Source organism: Oryctolagus cuniculus, chromosome 21 (genome assembly GCF_051225735.1).
Source record: "Oryctolagus cuniculus isolate XC-2025 breed Fujian yellow rabbit chromosome 21, ASM5122573v1, whole genome shotgun sequence".
In the NCBI taxonomy this organism is placed as follows: Eukaryota; Metazoa; Chordata; class Mammalia; order Lagomorpha; family Leporidae; genus Oryctolagus; species Oryctolagus cuniculus.
The window spans coordinates 23,055,982-23,070,516 of record NC_142887.1 but is presented as its reverse complement, the minus strand read 5'-3'; the positions used below and the strand labels follow the sequence as shown (position 1 = coordinate 23,070,516).

The following is a 14,535-nucleotide window of genomic DNA, read 5'->3' as shown; positions in this document are numbered from 1 at the left end:
GCTGGCGCCGCAGGCAGAAGATCAGCCTATTGAGCCACGGCACCAGCCTCTGCCCATGTTTTAATCAGGTTACTTGTTTTCTTGCTGTTGATCTGAATTCTTTACACATTTTAGGTATTAGCTCCTTATCAGATGTTTGATTTAGAAGTGCTTTCTTGAATTCCATATTTTTTTTCTGGAGATTATTTGTTTCACTGTGCAGAATATTTTTTTGTAGCAGGCCTGGTGTTAGGATTCAAGCAAAGTCCTATGATGACTGCTTTCTTTATCATGACCTGCTGTCCTGTAACATGACTAACGTAGAACTGTCCTTCCTGCCTTCTTCCATGGACCTTTCCTGGCTCTAACCACACGCTGTGATCTCTGGATTCCTTAGCTCATGTGAAGGTATTTTTGTGCGTGACCAGAGAAGATCACCAGAGAGTCCCATTCCTAATATCGTGTTCCACCATCATCTCTTTGGATCTGGAGAGTACCTTTGGTCTTTCTTGGAATTTTGTGGCCTTGGTCATTTGGAAGTGTGTTAGCCAGCTACTTCATAGAGCATCCTTTCATTGGAACTTCCCTTGTCTTCATAATGAGATTCAAGTCGTGCCTTCTCACAGAAGTGATGCTGGGTTCTTTCGGTCTGTCCTATCAGGAGGCATGTGATGTTGATTTAACTGATCGTTTTAATTCTGACCATTTGTTTATGGAGCAGTACAGTAGATTTCATTGTCTTAAAGGCATGTTTCCCCTTTGTAACTGATATATTTCTTGTGAGAAGATCCTTGAGACTATGCAGATTTCTTGCTCCTCATTGATGTTTCACTCTCTAAATTTTAACATTCGTTAATTCTTGCCTGAAACAATTATTAGTATGGTATTTAGCAAATATTTTGTCTGCTTTTAGTACTCCATCTTTGTTACTAACTTACTCTTCTGTAAGGAAGAATTCTTACATTCTTCATTTCTTTACTCATTTACCCCTATAAATATGGATTCAAGGGTTCTTAACACAGTGAAATGTTTTACTTCCTTATATTTAGTGCTCAGTTTGTCTCCTTCACACTCACAACCCTGCAAATACAACTCTTACCTTGACTCCTAATTCTGTAGCTTGGTGACACCTTTTGTTTTTGAACTTGATCTTAATAGAATCATATTTGCATAGTGTGGGGAGTCTCTCAGTCTTGAGGTTCATCTCGATATAGTCATGGTTCATTCATTTTCTTTATTTAGTATTCCATTGTTTTAAATTTAACATATCAGTGAACAATTTGGGATGTTCCTACATTGGCTTTTATAGAACTCATGTAAATATTCTTGCACATGCATCTTTTAGGTATGTGTGTATGCATTCCTGTTGGGGATATACCTGAAAGCAGAAGGCTCAATGTCATTATATACTGCTACTCAGTTTTCCAAAACCAGTTGCCCACAGGTTTAAATTCACTGCCAACTTGACTATTCCAGTAGCCAACTGTCTTTGTCAACACTCAGTGTGATCAACCTAATCTGTTTAGTTTTGAGTAGTAGGCTATCAAAATTTAACTTGAACACTCTGACCTTGCTGTAGGACCTGGTTCTTCCGTTCCTATGCCTCTTCCTCTGTGGGACTGTCAGACTCTTGGATAAATCTCCTAGCCGCCTTTCCTGTGGTAGCAGATACAGCTTCAGTGACTGTGGTTTTCTGTCTGGGTCCCACTTCTCTCCCATCATAACCTTGCAATACTCAATTGCCTGGTTGGGCTTGCTAAGCCTGAAAGGTGTTCCTGTGCTTTCTGCCAGCTTATCTAGCTCTTCTCAGGAAGAGACAGGTTGTACCACTGAGAAGCTAAAATCTTAGAAGACAGTGTTGGTTTACCACGCTAAGAAAACTCAGGGCTCAGAAGATAAAGGTAGTATTTAGAAAACTTTAAAAGCTAATCCTGCTAACCTACACATACACACACACACACACACACGTTCAATCTATGCCCAAAAGACTAGGAACTTTTTGCAAGCACCTGTGTATTTTTTTTTTTTTTTTTTTGACAGGCAGAGTGGACAGTGTGAGAGAGAGAGACAGAGAGAAAGGTCTTCCTTTGCCGTTGGTTCACCCTCCAATGGCCGCTGCAGCCGGCACGCTGCGGCCGGCGCACCGCGCTGATCCGAAGCCAGGAGCCAGGTGCTTCTCCTGGTCTCCCATGGGGTGCAGGGCCCAAGCACTTGGGCCATCCTCCACTGCACTCCCGGGCCACAGCAGAGAGCTGGCCTGGAAGAGGGGCAACTGGGACAGAATCCGGTGCCCCGACTGGGACTAGAACACGGTGTGCTGGCGCCGCAAGGCGGAGGATTAGCCTAGTGAGCCTCGGCGCCGGCCTGTGTAAGTATTTTGAGTGAAGGGATTGTCTCTGTCTTTAATTCATTCCGCTGAGTATGGAGAAACCATTAATAAGTAATGAACTGTATCACATTGACCACAGTATGTTAGAGTCAGGAACTATGGAGCTGTGTGCACACAAGGACTTCTAAGACAGACCTGTATGATGGAGAAAATATCTATGGGACTGCAAGACCATGCAAGTGCTCTACATTAAACCTGTAGGAAGCAGAAAATCATTTGTGGGAGGGGGAGGCCTCACAGCCCTCAGCGAATACATTTTCTAAATGCAATAAAAACTCTGAATTTTAATGCACTGAGAACAGAGTAAACGAAAATAAAACAGAATGAAAATGAAAGTGATAAATTAAAAGCAGAAACTAAATAGGAAACAACTCACAATTTTAAAGCTGATTCTTTGAAAATGCTGAATTCCAAATGGTCAAGACTGAAGAAGAATGAAAGGTGGTCTCAGGCTAAATAATATCAGGAACAAATAGGCTTTCTTAGTGTACATTCACTACAGAGTAAAAAATGTATATTGAGGGATCGGGCTGGTGTTGTGGCCTAGTGGGTAATGCTGCTGTCTGCAGTGCTGGCATCCCATATAGGCACTGGTTCATGTCCCAGATGTTCCACTTTTGATCCAGCTTCTTGCTAATGGCCTGAGAAAAGCAGCAGAAGATGGTCTGAGTACTTGGGCCCCTGCCACCCATGTAGGAGACCCAGATGAAGCTCCTGGCTCCTGGCTTAGCTCTGGCCACTGCAGCCACTTGGGGAATAAACCAGCCGATGGAAGCTCACTCAATGTCTCTCTGCCCCTCTCTCTATGTAATTCTGACTTTTAAACAAATCTTAAAGAAATATTAATATAGCATGAGTATGCCAGAAATTCAAAAATTTGAAATGCACTATTTTTAGAAAAAGTATAAATGACTAACTGTTCAGTACAATGAATTACAGGAAGAATGTTGCCCTTAACCACTATAGATAATGCACCTGATGAAATTCCTCAGCCTTTCTAGTGGAAAAAAGAAAACCCTCACAGAGAATGAAAAGGCCCTTCTCCTGAGCAGATGTCTGCCCAAAACTTTATACAGGCCTCATAGGCCACAAATGCAATGATTTGCCCATTAAGGTCAGGAACAAGCCAAGTAGAGCACACTCCTCCTACCTGGTTAGTGTCCAACTGGAGGTCCTGTCTGATGTTTGAAACCTTGTGCATCAGGCTTGTTTGCTCAGAGGTGCAATGGGGATGATAGTACTCACTATGGTAGGCTGTTGAGAGAACTGGGTTGAGCCAGATACTGGGCAAGTGCCCTATATATAATAATCATCCTATACATGGTGACTATCCTGGTGGTGTTATTGCTCAATCTACATTTTTTGAAGATTTATTCATTGATTTATTTGTAAGAAAAGCAAGAGAGAGGGAGAGACAGACATATCATCCACGGGTTCATTCCCCAACTGGCTGCAACAGCCGGGGCTGGGCCAGGCTGAAGCCAGAAGCCTAGAGCTCCACTTGAGCCATCACCTGCTGCATTCTCAGGCACACAAACCATCATCCCCTGTCTCCCCGGGTCCATTAGCAGGAAGCTGGATCAGAAACAGAGCAGTCAGGATAGGAACAGACACTCCAATATTGAATGCTGGCATTGCGGGAGGCAGATTAACCCACTATGCCACAATGAACGACCCCCAGTCTGTTTTTAACCCATCCTTGTTAGCTATATGATTCCTGAAAGTGAATAACCAGAATCAATGATTGAGCAGATTCAAGCAATTGATGTGCATTGCCAAATCGCCTATCTTGTAGCCTCACATTCTCAAGACGGAAATATCTGCTTAATAAGAGACCCAGGTTTGTGAATGCTCTACCTCAATTGCCTCCTCAAGATGGCTTGCTTCTCAAGCAAATTCCCAGAGAATTTTTGTGTTTGCTTGCTTTCAAGGTGGTTTGTGTACTACCCAATGACAAGAAAGACAGATATGATGACATAAAAAAATACCTGTGTATCGACTGTCCGATTCCAAGCCAGTGTGTGGTGGCAAAAACCTTGGAGAAACCTCAGACTCTGCTGACCATTGTTACAAAGATTGTTCAGCAGATAAACTGCAAACTGGGAGGAGCCCTCTGGACGGTGGAAATAAGTGTATGTAGGATTTGGTTGCCTTCTCTTAGGTTTGTGTGTTGTGAACTGTAAGATTAAATTTACATTTTTTTTAGCTTAATGGTTCACTTCCACTCGTGCTGTTCTAACTCAATGTACCACTTTTTTTTAATCAAAAAGCTGCAGAGAACAATGTTCATTGGTATCGATTGTTTCCACGATATTGCACACCAACATAAGTCAATTGCAGGATTTGTGGCAAGCACCAATCAAGAATTAACAAGGTGAGAAAGTCTTTTTAAGATTTATTTATTTTATTTGAAAGACAGAGTTATATATAGAGAGAGGAAGACAGAGGCAGAGCAGATCTTCCATGCGCTTGTTCACTCCCCAAATGATTACAATGGCCACAGCTGGGCCGATTTGAAGCCAAGAGCCAGGAGCTTCTTCTGGGTCTTTCATGTGGGTGCAGGGACTTGGGCAATCCTCAGCTGTTTTCCCAGGTGCATTAGCAAGGAGCTGGATCAGAAGTGGAGTAGCTGGGTCTGCAACTGGTGCCCATATGGATGCCGACATGGCAGGCAGCAGCTTTACCCACTATGCCACAGTGCTGGCCAAAGTGGGAAAGTTTGGCAAACGTTGGTTAATTAGTAGTTGTCTGTGGACCAAAGAGGAGAGATAGGACTAATGCTTGTTGACAAAGAAGTTTGCAAGTTGGATGGATAAGTTTTTTTTGACAGTTATACTCCCAAAACATTTTTCCCTTTATTTAATAAATATAAATTTCGAAAGTACAACTTTTGGATCATTGCAGTTTCTCCCCCCATAACCTCCCTCCCACCCATCCCATCTCTTACTCCCTCTCCCATCCCATTCTTCATTAAGATTCATTTTTAATTATCTTTATATACAGAAGATCAACTTAGTATATACTAAGTAAAGATTTCAACAGTTTGCACCCACACAGACACACCAAATATAAAGTACTGTTTGAATACTAGTTTTACTGTTAATTCACATAGTATAACACATTAAGAACAGATATCCTACATAAGGAGTAAGTATACAGTGACTCCTGTTGTTGATTTAACAATTGGCACTCTTATTTATGATGTCAGCAATCACCCAAGGCTCTTGTCATAGGCTGCCAAGGCCATGGAAGCCTCTTGAGTTCACAAACTCCGACCTTATTTAGACAAGGCCATAAACAAAGTGGAAGTTCTCTCCTCCCCTCAGAGAAGGATACCTCCTTCTTTGATGGCCGATTCTTTCTGCTGGGATCTCACTCACAGAGATCTTTCATTTAGGTCATTTTTTTTGCCAGAGTGTCTTGGCTTTCCATGCCTGAGAAACTCTAATGGGCTTTTTAGCCAGATCCAAATGCCTTAAGGGCTGATTCTGAGGCCAGAGTGCTGTTTAGGGCATCTGCCATTCTATGAGTCTGCTGTGTATCCCGCTTCTCATGTTGGATCATTCTCTTTTTTTATTTTAAAGATTTATTTATTTTACTTGAAAGTCAGAGTTACACATAGAGGAGAGGCAGAGAGAGAGAGAGAGTCTTCCATCTGATGGTTCTCTCCCCAATTGGCCACAATGAATGGAACTGTGCCAATCCGAAGCCAGGAGCCAGAAGCTTCTTCTGGGTCTCCCACACGGGTGCAGGGGCCCAAAGACTTGAGCCATCTTCTACTGCTTTCTCAGGCCATAGCAGAGAGCTGGATGGAAAGTGGAGCAGCCAGGACTCGAACTGGTGCCCATATGGGATGCCAGCGCTTCAGGCCAGGGTATTAACCCACTGCGCCATAGCGCCATTCTCACCTTTTAATTCTATCAGTTATTAGCAGACACTGGACTTGTTTATGTGATCTCTTTGACACTTAATCCTATCTTTATGATCAATTATGAACCTAAACTGATCGCTTTGACTAGTAAGATGGCATTGATACATGCCACCGTAATGGGATTTGGAATCCCATGGCACATTTCTAGCTCTACCATTAGAGGTAAATCTGAGTGAACATATGCTGAACTGTACTCTCAAAACATTTTGAACAAATTAGTGACTCTAGGTCATTTTCTTTGCTACCTAATGAATGTACCACAAATTTGGCCCCTTTCAAAGATACCCATTTGTTTCTACACAATCCTTTGGATCTTTGGACATCTGGTACTTTATGGCTCTCAAGGCCCTAAGAGACAGAAACTAAGGCATCAGCCAAGCCATGTTCCCATCTGGTTGCTTGGGGTCCTCTTCTAAGCTCATGTAGTTGTGCATCACAAGTAGCTCAGAGGTCCCTGGCTCCTCGCTGGCTGTTTACTACAAGCCAGTCTTGGCTCCTAGGGGTCATCCACATTACCTCTCCATCTCCCAATCAGCCAAGGTGCATTGAGTCCTTGTCCTGCTTGGACTAGCACTGAATTCCTCTTCTCCCATTGGCCAGAGAAAGCTCTGTACTCTTACAGGAGTTCATAGCATAGGACCCATCTGGAAACTGTCCTTATCATGAAGTCAACTGAGCCATGGAACATAATCACAGGAATTATGTTATTGATAGGGTTGCAAGTTCCACGGATTAGGAAAGGTAGAATTCTACCTACCATAGGCTCTGATTGATAAGTCCCTTAATGGAAACCATTAACACAGGAAGTACTGAAGATGTTAGTAGATGAAGAGACACGGAAACATCGCCAAAGGGCTTTAAGTAAGGGTCTTGTCTTCTTGGTACTTTAATACCAATGTACCTGCCAAGGGAGACAGTTCTCTATCCTGGACCTCTCCATTTCTCCAGGAGTCCTTTACCTCTCCTTTTTCCTTTTCCCTTCCCTTCCCTTCCCTTTCGAGTGGAAACCACAGTACACCTTGAATGAGTTTGCAGACTCTTAAGTGTGTAGTACCTTGTGTGTTACAAGCTGTATACTTACTATGTTTACTGATGATGGTGGCCCTCAAGAGTAAAATTACAGAATATTCATTGAGGAAGATCCGTCTTTATTTCTACAAGTGATAGCAGTTTTTTATTGAAATAATACTCAATTTTAATATAACATTGGTTTTCTCTGTTCTCTCTTATACTGTTGTGATAGCAGATAGAAATTAAGTCTTCATTCACTGGATAGGTGTTTTTGAGCACTTGCCATGTACAGGTGCTGGGAATGTAGCAGTTAAAATGGAGAGCCAGAGTCCTGATCATGTCTCTTGGAGTTTCCATCCAGAGGAAAAGGCAGACAGAGACCAACAAATACATAATGCCAGGTGGTCAAATAAGGTTACTCTGCACTAAACAAAGATGCAGTGAGGGTGATAGAAACTTGAGACAATAAAAAGCAACATTTGGTAAGGCAAAGTGCTCCCTCAAAGCTTACTATGGATAAGTCATTGTTGGAGACCTTGATCCATAATCAGGATACTCCAGGAACACTGAGTTGTCATTTGGTTGCCTTCCCCAGAAGGTGACCTTCCAGTAGTCACACATATTGAAAATATTAATAACTTACAGTACTGTTAGTTCATGCTTCCTTCCATTCTATCTTATCACTTGAATGTATTCACTTAGCAGCAGCCTAAGCTATCAGGAGAAACATCAATACTTTGTAGGGCTGTGAAAGAATTGAGCCTTGATTGAATCTTCAGATGCTGATCAGATTTTTTTTTTTTTTTTGGTCATAGATGAAGTCAGAATCCACATGATTAAATTTTTAGAGTCCTGTTTTTCCAAACTGATGATTGACTTTTCTGCAAATAGGTGGTACTCTGAGTGCGTCATCCAGGAAGCGGGACAGGAGCTTGTGAGCGGGTTGGACGATTGCTTGAAAGGTCAGTGTCTGGCAGAGGTGGCTGCACTGGACCCCACACCAGCGATTCTCCACTAGGGGAGGTACTGCCTCCAGCAGACATTGCGTAGGAGTGAAAACATCTTGTTATCACAATGAGTGGAAATGCTCCTGGCATGTAGTCTAGGGGATGGAGGCTGGGGTGCTGCTTAACTTGCCAGGATGCTTAGAACCACCACCCCTGTTACCACCACCAGGAAGAATTACCTTGCTCAAACTTGGAATAGTCCTGCTGTTGAGAATCTTGAACTAGACTGAAGAGACAAGCAACAGAGCGGTCCTGCAAACTGTAGCATTGAAAAAATGATCCTGGAGCTTGTCACAAACAGCAAGGGCTGGCCTGTCTCCAGGAAGAGTTCACACACATATTTCTGGCTTCCTTTCAGGGGCCATCGCTGTCTGGCTGGAAAACATTCCATCGGTACCGATGAACATTATCGTGTATCGGGATGGAGTGGGAGATGGTCAGCTCCAGGCCTTGCTGGACCATGAGATACCCCAGCTTGTGAATTGCTTAGAAACCAATTTTCCTGTCCGGTAGGTGTGCTAAGTTGTCCAAGAGTTCTGGAAGCTCTATGTTTCTGTTTTTTTTTTTTTTTTTCTAAAATATGAGTGATTTTGTATTTGCAAACAAGGTATGAGATGAGAGGGGAAGGGGATTGATAGAAACAGTGGCTTCTTTAGACAGGAGGGGAGAGCTCAACCCCTGCCCCTTTGACTCTGGGTCTGCTGCGAAGAGCAAGCGGGAGTACAAAGCAGGATGGGGACATGGCTGTAGCCCGTGGCACCCCCTCAGTGAACCTTTCTCTTTGTCCGATTTCCTTACCAGTCCTGATATGGGTGGGAGTGGTGACCTCAGATATTCATAGCCATCCATGCACAGAGCTTATTATCAATGGCTGTGCAAATCCTTGCATATGGGGTTGTGGCCCCACCTGCCCCGTCTCTCTGCCAGGCAGGCAAGGTCAGCAGACACATTCCTGAGGTTGCCAGGATGCAGGTGAATTTGAACAGGTGCTGCCTCATCCACGGAGCTAGGGCTGCAATCCACGGAGTTGCTCAGACAGGCTCTAAGTGAGTGATGTTCTTACATCGTGAATGGTGCTGAGTGAGACCAAGTCACTGTCATGCCACTTCTCCTAATTTTTAAAGAATCAATCTCACTTTCATTGTGGTGAAGAAACGAATAAACACCAGATTTTTTCTTGAGCAACAAGGAGGACTTCGGAATCCGTCTCCAGGAACAGTAATCGATGTGGAACTGACCAAGCATGAATGGTAAGTCGCTTACATTTTTACCTCTGGTTCATTTCAGCTCAGCAGGATCACTTCCTTCCAATAACTTCATCTTAAAGCATTTCTGATTCTTTACGGCCAATTCAAATTTTTTTTTGACAATGGGTCAGAGATCCTTTGTTTGAGTTTAGAAGTTGTGAATTGTCTTGTGTTTCATAAGTTAATGTTTATATCTGTGGCCAAATAAACATTAATTTTCCTGTAGCCCTAAAACTGCTTTCTTAATACAGAAGGTAGGAAGTTATATTTATATTGACAATTGGGAGTCATCGCAGATCTCATTATATTGATTTATACCCTAGCCATCAAAATGTTTATATTCGTAATAGCTTTGGGACATCTTCTATTTTTAAAATGGTTTGCTGCTTTTAAAAGGAGAAACGAGGAAACAAACAGTAGGGACCAGTTTCTCTTGTGACACTTGTCCTCCAAGAACCTGGATGAATGGCATGTTGCCAAAATCTTATGCATAATGGATAAACTACAAAATACATTTGAGCCGTGTAATGTTAGCCCTGCTGTTAGTGAACATAATGCAGTATTTCAGAATGGTGACCTGGGAGTTGGTGTTTCTTGTTACAAGGAAGCAATCCACTGTGAGTGAGAGCCAGCAGGCAAAATGACCAAAGGATTGCACCCTCCAGACTCTGAAATAATGAAATGGTTGCAGACCTTCTTTATTCACATGAATATATTGAATGAGAAGATTCAGAAATGTAATAAAGGCTGTAAGAGGGACCGACACCGTGGTGCAGTAGGTTAATCATCTGCCTGTGGTGCCAGCATCCCATATGGGCACTGGTTCTAGTCCCAGCTGCCCTTCTTCCAATCCAGCTCTCTACTATGACCTGGGAAAGCAGCAGAAGATGGCCCACGTGCTTGAGCCCCTGCACCTGCATGGGGGAGACCAGGAGAAAGCACCTGGCTCTTGGCTTCAGATTGGCACAGCTCCAGCCGTTGTGGCCATCTGGGGAGTGAACTAATGGACGGAAGACCTTTCTCTCCTTCTCACTGTCTGTAACTCTACCTCTCAAATAAATAAAATCTTTAAAAAAAAAAAAAGAAGGTTGTAAGAAAAAAACAAAGAAATGCTGAATTAAAAGGCCAACTTGTATTTGAATATCTAATAATCATAGCCAAAGTGGTGGGGGGGTGGGGAGTGTGGAATTAGCATCAGGGTTAAACAGCAGAAGAGACCCAATAGAAAATGCATTTTAAGGGGCCAGCATTGTGGCAAAGTGGATAAAGGCACTGTCTGCAGTACTGGCATCCCACGTGGGCACTTGTTGGAGTCACAGCTGCTCCACTTCTGATCCAGCTCCCTGCTAATGCACCTGGGAAAGCAGCAGAATGGTCCAAGTACCTGGGCTCCTGCCACCCATGTGGGAGACCTGGGTGTTTGGGCCCCTGACACCGATGTGGGGGACCTGGATGAAACTCCAGGCTCCTGGCTTCTGCCTGGCCCAGCCCTGGCCATTGAAGCCTTTTGGTGAGTGAACCAGAGGGTGGGAGAGCACATTTCTCTCTCCCTCTCTCCCTCTGTCTCCCACTCTCAAATAAAAAAATCTTTAAAAAAAAATAAGATGCAATTGTAAAAGTTCCATAATCCAATAGAAAGCCACATAGATATGTGAGGTGTAAAAGAAAAGTTGAAGAAAAACATGCAAGGCAAAACACACTTTGCTGTGTATCAGCTAGAAGCTCCTACAGGAGATAAGATGTGACGTATTCCAGTGGAGAAAGTCTGAGGTTCTGAATCCTCAGATCCAGAAACTGAAGGTCTTAAGCATGGGGCCAGCGCTGTGTTGTAGTAGGCTAAGCCTCTGCCTGCAGTGCCAGCATCCTCTATGGGCAACAATTCGTGCTCTGGCTGCTCCTCTTCCAATGCACCTCCCTGCGTATGTGCCTGGGAAAGCAGAGGAACATGGCTCAAGTGCTTGGGACCCTGCACCCATGTGGGAGAACTGGAAGAAGCTCCTGGCTTCAGCCTGGCCCAGTTGAAATGCAGCCATTTGGGGAGTGAATTAGCAGATGGAAGATCTCTCCCTCCCTCCCTCTCTCTACCTCTCTCCCTCCCTACCCCCTCCCCCTCCCTCCCTCTCCCTCTCACTCCCTCTCTCTCTTTTCTCTGTAACTCTCCCTTTTAAATAAATATCTTTTTTAAAAATTGTATAAATAGGGGCCAGCGCTGTGCTCACTTGGTTAATCCTCCACCTGCAGCGCTGGCATCCCATATGGGCACCAGGTTCTAGTCCCGGCTGCTCCTCTTCCGATCCAGCTCTCTGCTGTGGCCCAGGAGGGCAGTGGAGGATGGCCCAAGTGCTTGGGCACCTGCACCCCATGTGGGAGACCAGGAGAAGCACCTGGCTCCTGGCTTTGCATCAGCATAACTCGGCCATAGCAGCCATTTGAGGGGTGAACCAACGGAAGGAAGACCTTTCTCTCTGTCTCTCTCTCACTAACTCTGTCAAATAAATTTTTAAAAATTATATAAATAATAACTAATATACAGGGTTTGTAGAAATCACTGCACTTCCTGGTGAAAAATAATATTTACATCAGAGAGGTTCCGGAGCTAAAGCTGTTCCAGAATCTTCCGTTGCTGGGGGCAGTGGAAGAGCCTGTGGCTTGTGAAGTCCATTGTGTGAATGAGCGTCCATGGGAAACCACAGCAGGAGCTAAAACAGGACATCCGTCCTGACCAGGGCAGCGATGGAGCAAAGCCAAAGGGAAGCAGGAGCACTGACTGACCCAGCAGCAGGCCGGACAGGACCAAAGAACACAGCAGATGCAAAGCGCGGTGGACATGAAGCAGAGTGTCAGCCAGTGGACACATGCACATGCAGTATCTACAGTAGGTGTGAACGGATTCAGCCACCGGGTGCATCACGTAGGGAGAGAAGCAGGAGGCCTCCACCCCTGGACTTCTGAGTGTGCCTACGGCCATATCCAATGTGAATTCTCTTACTGTGGGGGCTGGAGCAATGATTTAAGTCCACATCCCATGAGAATTACTGCTCGAGCCAATGATTTAACTGCCCTTTGCAGACTTACCAAACTATTGTCCCCTAACTGGCCTTCTGAGTTCAAAGGAACTGTGCATGGGGTGAGATAGAACGGTGAAACACAAGGCACTACATGCTTTCACTTCACAGGCCAGCTTTCCTGCCTTCTCTGTCTTCTCCAAGAAGCTGAGGCCCACATTTTCTGTAATTGCAGGTATGACTTTTTTATTGTGAGTCAGTCTGTGACGGATGGCACTGTCACCCCAACCCATTATAACGTCATCTACGACACAGTCGGCTTGAAGCCGGATGAGGTACAGCGTTTAACTTACCAGCTCTGCCACATGTACTACAATTTGCCAGTGAGTATTTTGTTGTTGCTGTGATGGGTTTTCCTTCAGAGCTTTGCAGTGCGTTGTTAGAAATGGAGCGTTTTGCACCTTTGAATTGCTGTCTATGAAAACTAATGGGACAGATATAAAACAATAACCTTTATTTTTCTTCTTACCATGAAGGGCATCATTCGAGTTCCTGCTCCTTGCCACTATGCCCATAAACTGGCTTACCTCGTGGGCCAGAGTATTCACGAAAAACCACATATCTCATTATCAAAGTTCCTCTATTACATCTGACCCACAGAACTCTGAATGAAGACTTGATGTGATATTGACAATCCCAGCCGGTACATGTATTTAGTGCTTTTTTTTTTTTTTTTTTTTTTGGTTGCTGAAGCTGAATATTTTCAGACAGCTGAAAGATTTTCCTAGTTCCATAGCTAAATTCTGTTCATTCCCGATTGGGCATGAGCGAGGTTCAGAGAGATGTACTGTGCTGTCAATTGGACCCCCAAGTATCCAGGGGGAGAACTGCCCATGTGGATGTTGTCTCACAATTTGCCTTTCAAATATGTTATAAAGATTTCACAGCCAGAGGTGGCTGTACACTTTGCTCTCCAAGCAGGGCCACTGGGTTGACTAACACGGTTTGGCATTTAGTCACATGGGAAACACAGCCGTGAACAAGCCCTTTCTACTCGGAAAACTGTTTTTTATTTTATTTCGAAACATCTAGTTTGTTTTTTTTAAAAGGACAGGAGAGGACATTTTAAAAAAAGGACATAAAAATAACAACATTAGATAGGGGCTTATTTGTGGTGTTTGTTCTTTTGTACCTGAAAGAAGTCGCCATGACTGATACACTACCTCTGCTTTGTTCTGGGGTGGGAATTTGGGGGTAACAAGGAGAGCCTGTGACTTAGAGGCTGACAGTTCAGGAATGTGCATACAATTTGCCACTTTGTCCGCAGGGAAGGGAAATGGAGAGGTCTCCTAGCATTTCTGTTCATTCATTCTATGTGTGTATTCTTCCGTGGGATGCTGTTAGGTTAACTGTACTGTTATCGGAAGAGTCTTCAGTTGTTGAAATGAAGCTATTAATGCTTTTGCAGAAAACATACTTCTCCCTCTACTTAAAACTTTGTAAATAGACTCAGGAAACAATGTGGGAAAATTTTTGTCATCCTCTAAATGGAGTGGTATTTAGGGGAAGGGTAGAGATTAGCTTCAAATATGTACCAGAAGGATATTTTGGAAAACAATGTAATTTTTGATGATATGTCAATAAAATTAGGTTTACCATTTGAACTACTCCTATGTAAAGTAAAATTGAAACAAATCATTTTGTAAAGCAGAATCCTGGTAACATCCTACTGAAAGCCGTATTATCAACAGAGATAAATATAATTTGCAAGATAGATACACAATTAAAATCCAAGGCAGTACATTATTTTCTGAATTTAGAATTTTTGTGAAAAAATATTTCTAGAGATCTTAAAAAGAATCATTTAGAAGGAATAAAATGAAAGTCATTATTAAAACTTCCAGCATGTTTTCCTATAAATGAGATATGTATTCCCATAAGCTATTCTTGTTCTACTGAACTGAAA

The 14,535-nt window shown here is 43.4% G+C and overlaps 1 protein-coding gene across 3 annotated transcripts in view; it reads left to right on the top strand.

The window, feature by feature from the left end:
- Positions 1 to 13,929, top strand: part of PIWIL3 (piwi like RNA-mediated gene silencing 3) — a 43,418-nt gene extending 29,489 nt beyond the window's left edge. The window contains exons 15-21 of one of the 3 annotated variants that reach the window (XM_051835466.3): positions 4,300 to 4,500; positions 4,639 to 4,742; positions 8,202 to 8,272; positions 8,676 to 8,826; positions 9,442 to 9,567; positions 12,805 to 12,952; positions 13,106 to 13,929. In XM_051835466.3, the coding sequence (XP_051691426.2) occupies positions 4,300 to 4,500; positions 4,639 to 4,742; positions 8,202 to 8,272; positions 8,676 to 8,826; positions 9,442 to 9,567; positions 12,805 to 12,952; positions 13,106 to 13,222 (918 nt within the window). In that variant the 3' untranslated portion in view covers positions 13,223 to 13,929. Of the gene's footprint in view, positions 1 to 4,299; positions 4,501 to 4,638; positions 4,743 to 8,201; positions 8,273 to 8,675; positions 8,827 to 9,441; positions 9,568 to 10,168; positions 10,612 to 12,804; positions 12,953 to 13,105 lie in introns of those variants that run through there. The other 2 variants (XM_089323491.1, XM_089323490.1) reach the window with 2 other exon arrangements.
- The last annotated feature ends 606 nt before the right edge of the window (positions 13,930 to 14,535 follow it).